The sequence below is a fragment of the Meleagris gallopavo genome, chromosome Z (assembly GCF_000146605.3).
Source record: "Meleagris gallopavo isolate NT-WF06-2002-E0010 breed Aviagen turkey brand Nicholas breeding stock chromosome Z, Turkey_5.1, whole genome shotgun sequence".
Taxonomy (NCBI): domain Eukaryota; kingdom Metazoa; phylum Chordata; class Aves; order Galliformes; family Phasianidae; genus Meleagris; species Meleagris gallopavo.
In genome coordinates, this window is record NC_015041.2 from 36711141 (window position 1) to 36726772 (window position 15632).

Sequence of the window (15632 nt, forward strand, 5' to 3'; positions counted from 1 at the left end):
AAAAAAAGTGCCAGTGGTTGCAAAGACAGGTCCTGGAGTTATTCTGTCTAGTCCTAGTGATATGTGAAGAGCTACCTCCTGTAGTTGCAGTTGGTTTTGCACTCTTCATGAAATATAAGGTGATTCGCAGTTAAAAAAAGAAAAAACACACCAAACCACCAATCACCACAGCATTTGCTCAGAATTTGTCAGAAGACACCTGACAGCCAAGAACTTATTTCAAAGATTACTGAATTCTTAATAGGTCTGTGGTAGACTAACTGGAGACACTGCACCTCTTCCCTGAGTTGGGGTATGCTTTTCCAGCCATCAAAGTTCTTGAGATTGGCCTAATGAAATCTGGCACTGATGACAGCAGATGAGGACAGTGGAACAGAGTAAAAAACTGTAGAGAAGTTAAAGCTTGCGGGTATCTGCACTATGCTCATTGCATACTGTCAGAATTTCTCTCTTACGGGGAGCTTGGTCCTATGTGTAAATATTTTTTGCTTGAGTAGAGATTATATTATTGGTCCCTGCATCTGCCTGAAACCTGGCATTCCTTGTATGCAGCATTGTGTAGCTCTATGCTTCATTTTCGAACTATGTGAGTTCACACCCCTCAAGCATTACTTTAAGTTTGATTTCAGAGGGGCTACAAATGAAACCCATTTGAATCTGCCAAGTTCCATCAAGTTTTGTGTCAAGCTTACAAATTTTGCATGATTTCGATGCATAACCATAAATCAACCCAGGTGTGCTGAAAGTTTCTGTAAGTTTTACTATATCTTTTGATGAACTTGTTTTGACATTTGAGTTTGTAAGAGAATACAGCACTAGGGAACTTTGCAGTGTTTAATTTTGGATGTTACATACAATTCTCACAGTAGTATAGACTAGGGACATACATGACTTGTCATTAAATAGTAATTCATCTACTATTAGTTCAGTGTTTGGAGTGTGCTGCCTTTCTCCCTGAAGACTACATGAAAAAATAACTTAGAGTGTAAAGTTTTCCCAAAGTTCAGAAACTAGAACACTAGGGAATGTTTATTGATTATTTTTTTTTAACCATCTATATGAATCAGGACTAAAAACATAATTGATTTATTTTTCAGTGTGTTAAGAAAATATATTTCCCGTAAAGAGAGCTTTCTGGCAATAGTACTTGTGGAGCCAAATTACAGTGTTATATGCTTATATCTATGTTGTTGAGGCTGGTGTGTGCTGAGTTATCCAGCATATCCTTGCAGCTCTAAATGGAGTAGTATACATTAACATACATTAGCACAGAGGAAATAGAGTCAATCATATAATTTAAAGGGATATAATTCTGCTGGCCAATTTTATTTTATTTTATTTTATTTTTTTCAATTTAAAAAAGAAAGTCTTTGAAAGTCATTTGTAAGTTAAGTAGTTTTATGAGCTGCTGAAGCGCAAAGGAAGTTGAATTGATTTAAAGTGCAGAACATGTTTCTCTTCGTGCTATCATAGTTCAGTTGTGGCTCTGCTGACTTTATATAAATGAAATATGCAGACTTTCATATATGTAAGAAGAAGAAATGAACAGCTGGGCCTCCTGAAAAGAATATGGAAGAGCTAACTCTTTCACTATGGGATTTCAAAATATCCTCTCCAGAATGTTACAGAAAAAGTAAAGTGCGTGACATTGTTCAATAGCTGTTGAAGCATGCTGAAATGAAAATACTGTTGTAGTTTTGCAATATGCAGTCAGTAGGTTTATGATTCTGAATGCCTTTATTAGAATTAATCAGTAGTTTACAAAGGGGAGATGAAATTAAAGGTCTAAAACCAGATACTGTTTACTGATGACTCACTGAAGGAGAGACAGAATGCTATGGTATAATCAAGTGAGTAGTGTTGTGGACAGTGGAGGGTTTGGCTTAGAGGTAGTAGCTGGTATTTGTGAGATGCTTTACGCTATCTGATTGGGTCCTATCCAGCCAGGCTTTGGTGGTGCTGCACTTTGCTGTGGTGTGCAAGGGAAGCTTCCAAGCCCCTCATGTGACTTCAGCCAGCAGTGAGTCAGGATGTTTTTCTTCTCTGCTACAATAAAAACCTTCAGTTAAAGAACAGGGTGGATGTTCTTAAGGACATGCAGGCAAATTACATTTCTCAGCACCGCCCACTGCAAGACAGAGCTTTTAGAGTATTAATGTTTGATGATAAGTAGCATCAAGGTAGAGTAGTTGTGAAGAAAGTAAAAATAGACTTCAGTTAGAGAAGAGGTTTTATTTTGAACCTCCCTCTAAATTAAACAGAACTTCCCCTGAAAGTGTACAGCTAGTCATTGGACTTTGTTCTTTCTCACTGCTATGAAAAAACTGCAAGAGCTTAACTGCTAAGCAAGTGAGGAAGCTTAAGAAACCCTGCTTATGGTAACCACTCTTTCTGCAAGGTTTTCTAGTGGTATGAAATGTGTTTTGCTACCATATTCTGTATGGAGGGTTTTTTAACACATGTACTGCATAGCAGCTATTTTTCTGAGTTAGTCAGAATTTCTTCTCAGTCTCCACTTGAAGTGCAGTTATGCAGAGTCAATGGTTTTGAGTTTTTTTGGGATTCTTCAAGTTAGTGAGGAACTGGAATCATAAGTCATTTGCTATACCCACCATAAAGAAGCTAAAATCAGAGTAAAGAACGTCTCTCCTTTGCACAACAAGAGAAAGATAGATGAGAAAAATTGTGAATTTGTATTGCTTCTTCCTCCCAAATGCCATCCCTTTAGTTTGTTCCGTAGCAGACCAACACTGTTTTTTTTAATAGACTGTGTGTCTGGATCTTTGTTTGATGCAAATTGCAGTGGCTTCTCTGACTGCAGCACAGCTGAGCTGTTTTACATAGGCTGAGATTTACCACAGAATGTAATACACTAATATATTTCTATGCAACTCCATAAGTTATGTCAGAATTCTGTAGCTTCTCCTAGTGGGAGATTCTTGTTCAATGCTTTTATGATTAAAATTGCGATGTCAAATGCAGATGTGTGATAAATGTGTTTAAGAGATGGATGTGTGTTATGGCAGTGTTTGTCAGAGCTTTTTTGATGGCTTAATCTTCAGCTAATACAATCGGTCCTTCAGATTATCTTCTTGTATTTCTCTGAGTACCTTCTTCCTGTGTTTCCCTGTCTATTTTCCTTTATTTCATTTCTCTTATGTTTTCCCCGTATCTGTCTGGTCTCAGCAGGGTTCTTATTGGTTGAGCACTAAGGACAGGATGAGGAAGATATCTTAGATATCTCTTGCATATCTTCTTTTTGGCATGATAAGGTCCAAGTCACAGAGAAGATTAAATAACGAGCAAGGGAGGTTCAGATGCACCCACTTGCAGTACTCATATAGATGAACTTGTGGTCTTTAATAAACAATTCTGTTGTTTTTACTTGGCAAAATATATAAATTTCCCAACTACCACCACTAATAAAATAGATTAACAAATCCTCAGAGGTAGGATCAGATTACCTTCAAAAATCCAGGGAAGCATGCACAAAATGCCAGATTGAAGTAAGACACAGTCTTGTAATGGCCAGTTTTAGCCTATGAAGACTATGAAGACTGCAGAGTGCTCATTGTCATATGATGCGGTGATAATGTGTTTTGTCTAGTGTCACACTAGTGACGTCTAGTGCCATTTCACTGCTTTTCTTTTTTTCCTGAGAGACAGTGAATGCCATTAAAGGAAGCTTTTTTGTTTTCCTGGCATTTGGCAAGAGTATAGCCCAAGTCAGCTTTATAGCTTGGAGGGGAGCCCAGCCCAACTCTCGGGATTCTCAGGCTTTTGTTGGGATGTGGGCACACAACATAGTTCTTTTACGTACCAACTAAAGTAGATTAGTTGCTTTTGGGAAAGCAATACTCTTTCCTTTCCACTTCATCAGAATTCTCATTAAATAGGAAAAAAATCCTTAAAGTGAAAACAATTTTTATTTTATCAAAGAAACACTTTAACCTTATAAGCAAACCTGTGGCTTTGATTAGTTCTGGATGTTTATGAAAGTACAAGTGCATTTCTGGGTTTCTTTGTGACTGGTGTTATCTTTTGAAATGCATGGACTCTTTAGAAGGGAGGTTTTGTACATCAGACTTATTTTTCAGCCTGTGAAGGTAGATGAATTGCAGTTTCTACTTAACCCTTTCTATTAGACTGCCTTATCTGTGCTATGAAACCTCTTTTCTTGCTGAAGAAGAGTTAACAGTTTATATAATTCCACAGACTACATTTTAATTTACAATCTATAGGATACCACTGGACAGTCATAGCTTGCACATGATAATAACACAAAGGACCATCCTGCATGCCTGCATGCTTTTGGGGTTCAGGTAGTTATTCTTCATATGAGAGTGTATTCTCAGTGTTTTGGTCCACTATGACAGTTTCTCTTCTCTTAAATTCCTCTTTTTTATGTAGTATCATGCAATGCATCCTCCCTCTCCTTTGTTTTCTTATTGCTGCATCTTGTAAATAAAATTGAAACTTGAATTGGATATCAGTTAAACAAGTGATTAGGCTAACCTCACAAGGGAAGTAAAACTAAGGGATCCCACCCCATATGTAAGTGGCTTAACTCCACTGCCACTATCGTGGCTGATCCTTTTGCTGCTATTGAATGCATGATGTAGGGAAGCAGTGTCCTGGAAAAGGGTGACATTGTCTTCAGGGTGACTTCCCTTCTTGATGAGCACTGCTTCATTTTCCCTTTGTAAAACTCAACTGTTTCTCCTCCAGACCTCAAAGTATAATTTAAATAATGGGGAAGGTTTTAAGGAGTACCTGTGCACTGCAGAAGCTCTAACTAGGGCTTAGTGTTAGTTGTAATAGGTCAGCAACCACTGAAGCATAAAGGCTTCAGTGCTTGGCCTCTGAATAATCAAAGCCATGACAGGAACCACTCTCATACTCTTTTCTGTCCTGCTTTTTCAACAGTTACATCGCAAACCAGAAAAAATTAGAAAGTATCAATGACAATGAAGTTGGATTTTACGTTGGACTTAAAAATCTGTGAGTACATGGAATAAATATTTTTAAAGATACTTTTTCTCATTTCTCTCACAGAAGTATTTAGAGACCTCATTAGAGTGTAGGCCTGACTTTATATGTTACAGAGGACAGTGATAGATCTTGCAGTTTAGCCTTGTAGTGATTTCCCCCACACTCTTATTTTAGCCATTTATTATCATTGTTCTTATCATTGTATTGTAAATGGACTATTCTAACAGTTTTATCTGTTTTCACAGGACTGTGGTGGATTCAGGCTTAAGATTTGTGTCCCGTCAGGCATTTGTGAAAAACGTCAACCTACAATATATGTGAGTAAGAAGAACACCTGCCTTTCAAATCAAAACCCCTAATTCATATGAATTTCTTTCTTCTACCATTTCCTTAATATAAAATGTTTTAAGAAGACAGACGTATAATGACCATCTGTCATTCATTGACCTGAGTAGGGTATGTATGGTAAGGAACTCGCAGAGTGTAGGGCATGTATGATAAGGAACTGGCTGATCATAGGAACATAATGTAGGCTGGTGAAAAGACAGTCTAACTCATTATCCTGTCCCTAGCAATGGTCTCTTGCTGTGTCTTTTTTAGTACACAGTGTAGCACAGTGTCTGTCTCAACTGAACTGAGCTGGTGCTACAGGCACATTGTCCACCCTCTATGCATTGCACTCAGTTGCAGCTGGGACAGAATCTTAGCTTAATGCAGTAGAATAGCGAAAATTCAGTCTGGGATTAAAATGAACTTATTGTTAGATTTTTCCCATTAGAGAAGCTGCTGGAAAGGCATCTATCTAGATGAGGATACTAAATCTACATGTCTATAAAGATCTTACAGGGAGGACCAGTAGAGTATTTTGTAAAGGAAATCTTTTAAGAAATTAAGAAGCTGAGTATGCTCAGTCCAAAAAAGAGAAGACTGAAAGGGAATATATATCTTTATATCTTCAAAAAGAGGGCAATTATGATGAGGAGAGCAATCAGTTGTCTCCACGACCATAAATATAGGATGATGAATAATGAGTTTAATTTGTATCAAGGTAGATGAATGTTTGGAAGTCTTTCCCATCTGTATGGGCAAGTAGACACTGCAAAAATTCACTGAAAGAACATGCGGATAAGATACCTTCAAAATATTTTAACCACAGGAAGAGCTTCAGCTGGAGCACGCAGGCAAACATGAAACACATACTGGTTAGTGATCAGACTTTATGAGATCTGTAGTTCATAGGATGACCTTTTAGAAACAAATTAGGCTAGCTGACATCTGTTAGGTTGATATACATGGAATCCTGATTCAAGATAATTATGTTGTGATCCAGGAGCTTATTCAGTCTCATACTATATTTTGTTTTGGAGGGGAATTACTAATGTTAGCAGAAACAGGGCAACCCCAGGTAAGATGGAAATTTTTAGGTGGCACCACCTGCTTTATATACTTGTCACAAAACAGTAAGTGTGGTGATATTTTTTGTTGGGCTGATCTATTACTCCTGCAAAAAAATGCACTTATTTATTTTTTTCTGGGAAGTCTTGATGCATGCTAAAATGTTTCTGAAAACCCCAGGGAATCAGTGCTTGTTGTCATCAGCAGTAAAACTCGTGTTGACTGCACTGAGAAAGAAATGCACTCCCTGTTGTGGCTGGGACAGTGAAATCTATCAAGAGCTGGAATCATTTGACTTTGCAAGAGTAAACTGCACAGATCTTTGAAAAGTTTTCTATTTTAAAGCAACAGTTTACTGTTACCCCGCAAAGAAAACAAAAACTGCCAACACTTTACTGAAGCTGTATGAACTTTAATTTTGCTGATGATACTGCTGTAGTTTTTTCTTTCTTACATGAAAAATCTTCTGATATATTTAAAGATCTTTATTATATGATTATAGCATTTGTTTTCCGAGTCATCCAGGAAAATCAGATAATAAAGAACCTGTTAACAGATTTCCTTAAGCCCTTTTTTGTCATTATCTTCTTTTCTTGGACAAACATTCGTAGCCAAATACCTTTCTGGAGGTAGGGATGATAAGAAGACTTGAGTAATAATAGAAAAAACAAACAAATCAAAAACAACTGAAGGAGAATTGCTCAAATGGATGTTATTTAAATGAAGTTAGTAATCTTGCTTATCTAGTTCTGATATTTTCATTGAACTTGGACTCACATTAGTCAACAGTCACATTTAACAAGCAACAGTACTAGTAGTTCTGTAATTTATAAGTTTGTCTGCTACTAACAGCAATTTTAATGGACTTGTGTAATACACATCCATAGTATTCTGTCAACATCTTTAAACACAAAAGTATATTTTGCAGCAAGTGTTTATTTCCTGGAACATTGAGAAATAGATCTGGTTATGTGCCAGGCTTTGTATAATTGCACTGATGAAGCATAAATGTGTGTTTATTATATGCATATAAATCTAGGTAATAAGATGTGTTTACTTGTCTACCAGTTTTAGGAAAAGCAGATAAATTAAAGTGTTTGAAACCCAGTGGCAGCTTTCCCATGTGCACATACAAAGCTGGTTCCAGCTGTAAGCAGATCATGCAGTTGCCTGTGGAGGGAGACTGAGCGTAGCAAAATGCCCACTTCTTTAACTCTTCTCCCTGTTTTTCCTTAGATCTGTTCCCCCTGTTTCTTTCCTCTCCCTATGTGGAGCCCTAAAGGCAGTAGGGCAAGCAGCACAGTGATACTGCGGTGGAGTGCTGTGCCTGTCTTGCTACCTGGGTAAATATTTACATAGCTTCACAAGCTGCTCTTGCACTCCCTGAATTGCCACAACTTGGATTTTGTCAGGGCTAGTTAGTTTAAAGTGAGCTTGATATTTGTATGTAAAAAACAGTCATGCTTTTGACTGAATTCTGGTCTTGTTCTTAGGTGCAGCTTTAGAGCCAAGCTCTGTCCTCCAACACACTTTTTTTTTTTAGGCTTTAGAACTCCAGATGGATCTTCTTTGGGCTGCTCACCATGATCTTTTTGTGTGTAGTTGAATTGGGGAACTAATTTATATTCTCCTTTCATGGAAGTGGAAGTGCAGGCCTTAACTACTTCATAATAAGCCTGGTAGTGATTTTTTCACTTAACATGAATTAAAGAGATCACAGCAGGAATCTTTATAATCAATATAAAGTGCTCAGCTCCTGAAAAAAGATGTATAGCAGTAAATATACTGTCAAAGTGTCTTTTAAAATGATAATTCTATAATGGTGGCCTGAAAAATTTCTACTGAATTACTTGTCAACTTGAAAAATGTTAAGGCACTAAGCTACACAGAATAAAGGTCTATGATCCCTGTGGTCTTGGAATTACTAAATGTATCTACCCACGACCAGGAATATAGGCACAGGAATTAATTTTGTTACTCTTCGTACTGCTTCTCACTTTCTTTTTCTGGTATGCATCAAGTGCAGTTGGTAAAAATCTGAAGATACAATTACAGCTACTAAGATACTATTGTTTTCTCTAAGCTGGATTTGTTGAATGTTTTGCACAACACAAAATGGCTTTAGCTGGACAGAGATTTTCCTGAGGAGTCCACTGTCTGATAGTTAGATCCTCCTGGAATGGAAGTGGAAGTCCTGTCCTGTGTGGAAACCAGGAGACAAATCTGGTCCGTATATGTTGTGGAGTATATTGCCTCCCACTAGCAAGGGCCTGGCCACCTTCCTGCAAGTGGAGGCCCATGTATATCTGGCTGTCTTTTGGTAAGGGTGGAATTCAGTTGCTGTGCTGGTAGGAAAAGCAGGCACTTGCCTCATTTAGGAGTGCCATGGAGACATCCACATGTACTGCTTAGCAGTGTCAGAACTAGAGGGGCTTTCCTGCATGGTGAGTGAAGTGTTGTGCATGGAATTGTTAAATTTAATGTTCCATGTTGCCTCGATGCTGGAGAAAAAAGCCCATGTCCCTCTTTCTTTCAGCATTTCAACATACAGCTTCTGCTTACTAGGGAAAAGATCAAAGTGGCATATTTTACTCAAACATGTTTTCTGTCATATGTTCAAAGTGTACTTCAATTTTGATATACTTGCTCAGGGTTGTGATTTAGTGAGGGCTGTGAGTTAGGCTGGTATGGTCAGGTTATGGTTGGACTTGATGATCTTTAAGGTCTTTTCCAACCTGAGTGATTCTGTGTTTCTATATTCTATAGATTCTATAATCTATATGGTTCTACTTGATCAGGATCAATTAGATGTATCCACCTACATCTGCCGTAGGGCAGGCTAGTTCATCTGGCAAATAGTTCATCTATTTTGTGCTCCAACATTAGAACCACACAATTTGTAAACTTCAGATGGTTGCTTGCTGGAAGCAATCAATAAAGAAATATGGTAAATAAAATCTTGTAAGGATTCTGATCTGAAACTTTGCAGAAGATCCAACTTGCACTCTTGTAATTTCTTTGAAAATTGACTTGTACTCAGAAATCAAGGACTGAAAATTTGGGAATTAAATACTATGTTCTTTAGTCAGGGTGAAAAAAAGGTTTAATCCCTGGTTTTAAATGCATTGCAGCTATAGCTATGGAGCCCCTATGGCGCTTTTATAATACCACATAAAACTCATGTGGTATTTTGGCTCATAACACTTATTTGCACTGTACTGCTGGCAGTTTTACAGCTTACTGCTCTCACTGTCTTTAATTGGTGGACTGATAAATCAATACAGGGACAACATTATTTTGGGTTGGGGTGGAGAGAGCAATTTGGTAAGCCTGGGAGGGGGGTTAGTATTTCTGATTCACATGAACATTTCTTTGCATAATGTGAGAGGACCTTTCACTTAATTACCACTGGAAACCGTAAGTGCTTAATTGACATAAAAAAGCCCAATATAGGCATTTTACAGTTTTCCTTTTGATCTTCCATGTGGGTGCACATTGTACATGCAATTTGAAAAGAATAACTAAAAGGCTCTGATGTGGATGTGTGCTAGCATGTAAGGAGGGTTTGTGTGAGTACAGAATATGGTGCAGCATCAAAGGAAGGGATACACCCATTTCACTTATGAATAAATTGAGCATGTAATTAACACCTGGACTTGACAAAATACTTTTGAAACACAATTAAATCTGCTGCTTTTCTGCAAAAAACAGAAGGGTTAAAAGTGAAAATATTGTCCCCTGCTGACTTTGATTTTGAATGTACTTGACTTCAGATACAGATTGGATTCAAATGCTTGAAACCCATCAAGCTGCAAAAAGAGCACAATTTCATTCCAACTGAAGTAAAAGGAATAAAGGCTTTTTAGCACTGGTTTTATTTCTTCATTTCATTAAGAGAGACAAACTCTATTTTCAGTTTAAGAAGAAGCAATCCTAATTAATGCAATCTTTCTCTTTTCCCATAGCAATTTATCTAGAAACAAGCTCTCAAGTTTGTCCAAGAAGCCTTTTCGCCATCTGGGTTTGTCTGATCTGTAAGTTGACATTTCTTAAAATACAGCTTATTTGTGACTACAGTGGAAGAACAAGACTTAAAAGTTTGCTCTGTTGAAGAAGATAGACAGCCGTCAATGGTTTGGAACGAAGTTCAGATCCAAAGAAAGCAGCGGTGTCAGTGATTTAAATACAGAAAAATTTTCATTGCAGGGCTTGACTGGAATCAAGTGTACGTTTTATAAAAAATGCACAGGTTGAAAAGGCCTCTTCTTTTCAGCTGTGAAAGATTTTTATTGTTTTTGGGTTATTTCACAGAAAATGTTATTTGAGTTTAGCACAGCCATCTACAAATTGTCAAATGATTTCTCTGTCTTACATTCTTATATATATTGGCCCTAAAGCTGTTGTGGTTGTAGTAGGATATTAAAGAAAGTTTTTATTTTCCCTTTGATTTGCATTGTGTCTTAAGAAATCATTTGCTAATGAAGTACTGGTGGACATGTAGTTGCCAGTCACTTCAATATTACATCTTTATGCTCTGATCTTTCAAGCAGAGATTGTGAATTAGTGCACATTCCAAAATTTTATTCTTAAAGGCTAAAAAATGAGAGAAGAGGACATAACTTGCCTCTGAGGCAGATAGTGTTTTCTTATATTTGAGACTTGCAGAAAAGTTGAGGTCTGCAAATGACTTTGGGACTGGGGATATTGACATAAAACATAGGGAAGACAGAGACTGTCTTTTGAATACTTCTGAATAATGATTTTCCTCACTGATTTTTCTGAAAGAACTTTTAAGGCCTGATATTGTGTTTCTGTGTGCAGGCTTTGCTAATATATGGACTGTAGAGGGAATTCAGGAGGGAATTGCCTTTGGGAGGGTTGGAGCTGCACAACAGAGGGAGGCTGCTCGCATAGAGCTCAGAGAAGGGTCAGAAATAACCCAAATGCCAATTCAAGACTTGCAACACAGACTTAGCAATTCTGAACTCCTTTTTAGTGAACTTCATCCTGTGAGAAATGAAGTGAGTAAATCATGGTGAGGCAAAAGGAGATTATGCCCCCTAGGTATGTTTTGTTGATGATTAAGTTGGTATAATCTCTCCCTTTACAGTGCAGGAACATTGCTCTGTGAAATTTTCTTTCGTAACTTGGCAGTTGCTGAGCAATGCCAACCACTGATGAAAGACTAGCTAGCTGAAGATCAGTTCCATTGCTGTATGCCTTCCATAGATCTGTTGCTGCTGAAGCTTCTGTTGCTTCATACTTTTATTTAGTCCCTGCCAAAAAGACACTGTTATGTGTACATATGTGTAGCTTCTGTATTTTTGTAGGAATGGCCTTGAATAATAGGATGAAAGACATGGACTAGAGCAGTGTGCTTTGTTTGGGGTCTTTCTAATGTTTCTAAGCAGATAATGGAGAAACAGAGTCACCTTTGCCCCCAGCGGATGCAGAACTATAAGGGTGGGTATGCTGTAACCTAAAAAGGAAATTGCAGCAACTTTGAAGGTATGCTGTGCTTCCAACTCTGTTGGTGTTTCCTTGGAGTTAGTCTGCTGCAATTCACAGGTTTATTCCCAAGCACAGATCAAGCCACTCTTGGACTTCTTCATCTCAGGTGAACAGTTTCTTTTAGGTTCTGTGTGGAGTAAATGCTTGCCAAGATTCTGAGGGAGAACGAAGTGAACGTTGCTTTGTTCATAACTGTTAAGGGAGCTGACATAAGAAATGTAAGGGAAAAAAGATGGGGATAACAAAATAGAGCCTGGAAGATGGAAATGCGGTGATAAAACCAGTATCAGTTGAATTCAAAAGTTCTGTTGATAAGTAGGTAACATACAGGTGGAAGATTAGAATGGGGAGGATAAGAATGCTGGAAGGGAATTCTGAGAGGAGAATGTGCCATAAATTGCCTGTGAGAAGGTTATGCTAGATCTCAAAAAGAAGCGTCTTGTTGTTAGCACACTTGTAAATCAAAACATAAACGGATGAAAAGTTCAGACAAGGGTGATATAGGAGATATTTGCCAGATACTGTAGAAAAGGAAATGCCACCTTGAAAGGTTTCTTCTTTTAGAACAAGCTGTAGCTGCAGCTGTAAAATTACGGCAAACAAGATAAAGATATGTAATTTCCTTCTACTAGGTTAGATTCCTTCTTTCACACAAGAGTATGTGGAGAGCCATCATGCTTCTATCCAGCATCCTGCCAATTATATGCCTAACTCCTCTAACGGGTTTGACACAAGATAAAACAGTGGAAGAAAGGAGTGCTTAGCCACTGATTGAGTGAAATTTGTCTTTTAAATGGAAGTTGTATAATGAAACACAAGAAAAATAATATTGTTTGAGAAATGCACATTGTAGGCTTTAACCCAGGATCCTAGTATTCATACTTTGTCTTGCATAAGTGATTATTATTTATGCAGTAGTGCTGTGGAAGTCCAGCTGATGACTGCTGTGATTACAGATTGTTCCTAAAGAGGCTTGCAATAATGATCCCTGCAGCTTTTTATCCACAAAGAATTACAGATGGCTTTTGAGGGACCAGGCTTTTGAGGGAACAGGTTAAAGCTCTGAAAACCTGAGCTTTTCATGATTTGCACACTTTGCATCCTCAAAAGATAGTCTCCTGCACATACAAGCATAAATACTGTAAGCAACTTGAGTTTAATTTCTGTACATCAAGAATACTTAGGAAATTTTGTTAGGAACAGTCATTCTATCTGTAATGAAATGCCTCAAACAGTCACTCACATGAACTTTATTGGATCTCATCTCAGATTATCATGGCCATCGTCTGTGATCTATACCTATAGGAGAAAAAATTATGCAGAGTTTCTTCTTCTATAGTTATTGGGATGTTTCTGTTTATTTTTACTTGGACTGCACTGTACTACATTGTTATGTAGAATTTGCTAATTATGGTAACCTGTGGTTTAAATTCCGTACAGTGTATTCTGTAGCTAAATTATTCTAAACATTTCTGTTTCAATGTCATGTTTTCAGTTAGTGTTTCAACATAACATTACATAGTGTTTTTATTTTGAGATTTTCTGGTATTATCAGAAGTGAATCTTTACGGTGTATTTATTTTATTATTATTAGAGTTTTTAAGAGTTTATCCATAATGTATAACTCTGTAAGGAATTTGCGGCCTAACAGCAGTAAGCCTTGGCATGATCTTCCTGGGGTAGTATCTAGCATAGAAGAGAGGAATTCTGATCTCTGCTTAATTGTTACAAAATAAAATGGAGCTTAATGTCTCCTGAATTACATCAGTTAATTGGAGACTGTGACTGAGTCCCTCTGTGATCTCTTTGATCTACAGCAGTCTGGATTCTTGGTGCAAGCAAAGCTTTGTTTTCAGTGAGGAAACAACTACCTACTTTGGTAGGTAGCTTACATTGCACTGAGGGTTTTGGTACGTACCTTTCTACTTTCACCCAGCTGAGTGCTTTAAGTCCCTCTGCCTATCAGCTTTTCCTACATGCATGATACATTCTGCTTTCTAAATATATATACTTTTTCTTGTAGGGTACTGGTGGACAATCCATTCAAGTGTTCCTGTGAAATTATGTGGATTAAAAAATTTCAGGAGACCAAGTTTTACACAGAAGCTGAGGATATATATTGCATAGATGACAATAACAAGCGGACAGCCTTGATGGATATGAAGGTCCCAAACTGCGGTAATATTCTTTTAACATATGTTTATTGCTAAATTGTTGTAAGACGGGAAAGACAAACATGATTTTTTGCAAGATACCTTTCAGAATGACAACAACTCTACTTAAAGAAACTGCTTTAAGAGAGATTAAGCTGTCTGTGGTCTTTCATCCCACATGGAATAACTTTGGGAGCTTCACATATAGCCTTCTTTTCCTCGATCCTTTTAAAAATATACCATTATTCAAGTGCAAGAAGACAGAACATGAATTATACATAACACAGAAGAATTATATAAGAAGCACGTGCCTTTGTCAGACTAAATGGTAGTACTGCCAAGCTGAACAGACACAGAATTCTTCTTCCTTGATTTCTTAAAGCTATTTGAGGTTAATGAAATCTTTACTTTCTTTCAAAACTGCAAACTCTAGTGCTAGTACCAAAGAAAGAGAATTCAGAAAAAAAAGAAAAAAAGTGTCAGCTAACAGCAACGAATTAGGGAATAGCTCAGTTCTTCACATAGATAGAAATCTACTGAGCTCACTTGTATAATTTATGCAAAAGAGTATTGCAAGCTTAGGTCTGTAATATTTTGCATTAGTGTAAGTGGATTTGAAGATTGTGGAAAAATGTCACAAAAAGCCTTTCTTTTTTTTCTGTGCAGTTTTGCTTCCTGTGTATTGGACAGCTGGAGAGTGGTTAAGAGATATCTGTTGTGGATGAGAGGCAGAGCCTGAGTGTTCCAGTCAAAGCATGAGACCTGCTAAAGTCTGGAGTTTTCTTTGCAGAGCAGGCAGCTGGGTGCTTAGCGGCTGGCAGGCAAAAAGGAAAGAGATAAGGGTTTCTTCATGAAGGGCTGAGCTGAACGCAGCTGTGAAGGGGAATGGCAAGAGGAACACAAAAACTATACTCCTTCCACCATCCACTGAACATCCTTTTATCCACAGTGTTTGGAACATACAGGACTGTCTGATAGCAGCTGCCAGCCAGGAGCAGTCATGGAAGAGGCTTGATGCAGTCCTAACCCATGCTGCTGTCTTTAAAGGCAGAAGTGTGTATCACGGCCATTCTGTTGATCTTGTTGGTCCCTGTTGGGGTCAGGTGTGGTAGTGCATTATGCTAGAGTCTGATGGGATTAAAAATAACATGCAACCTATTCAGGAGGTCTTGTGTCTTGCAAGATCTGGTTTATGTGAAATAGGAGATGATATCAAGGTCAGCTATGTATACCCAACCCCAAGGCTCAGCTGGATGAAATACAAAGTGGACTAATCTGATGAGCATGGAAAGGTCTCCTGGTGGACTGATGTCAAGTGGTATGAAACAGGAACTCCAGCATAGTCTTTTACATCATCTTTGGCTGACACATCTAGAAGCCACCAGGCAGCTATGATTTTCCTCTGAAAACTTTTGGTGTTAAATACCCAGGATTAAACCTATGAGGCATTAATTATTTCTCTCAAGTTCTTCACCATCTGCAGTTGCACATTGTGCAGGCATGTTGTGTTTTTTTCTTTATTTTTTCCTTCTTTTTCAGTTTCTTTTTTTTCCTTACTTTACCTTTTTTCAGTTTGAACAA

At 37.8% G+C, this 15632-nt stretch overlaps 1 protein-coding gene across 3 annotated transcripts in view; it reads left to right on the top strand.

Annotated features, from left to right (window-relative positions):
* The first annotated feature begins 4904 nt into the window (after positions 1-4904).
* The window catches only part of NTRK2 (neurotrophic receptor tyrosine kinase 2), a 197697-nt gene continuing 186969 nt past the window's right edge, over positions 4905-15632 (top strand). For 2 of the 3 annotated variants that reach the window (XM_019610543.2, XM_019610542.2), the window contains exons 1-4: positions 4905-5001; positions 5238-5309; positions 10353-10421; positions 13922-14076. In XM_019610543.2, the coding sequence (XP_019466088.1) occupies positions 13962-14076 (115 nt within the window). In that variant the 5' untranslated portion in view covers positions 4905-5001; positions 5238-5309; positions 10353-10421; positions 13922-13961. Of the gene's footprint in view, positions 5002-5237; positions 5310-10352; positions 10422-13921; positions 14077-15632 lie in introns of those variants that run through there. The other variant, XM_019610540.2, reaches the window with a different exon arrangement.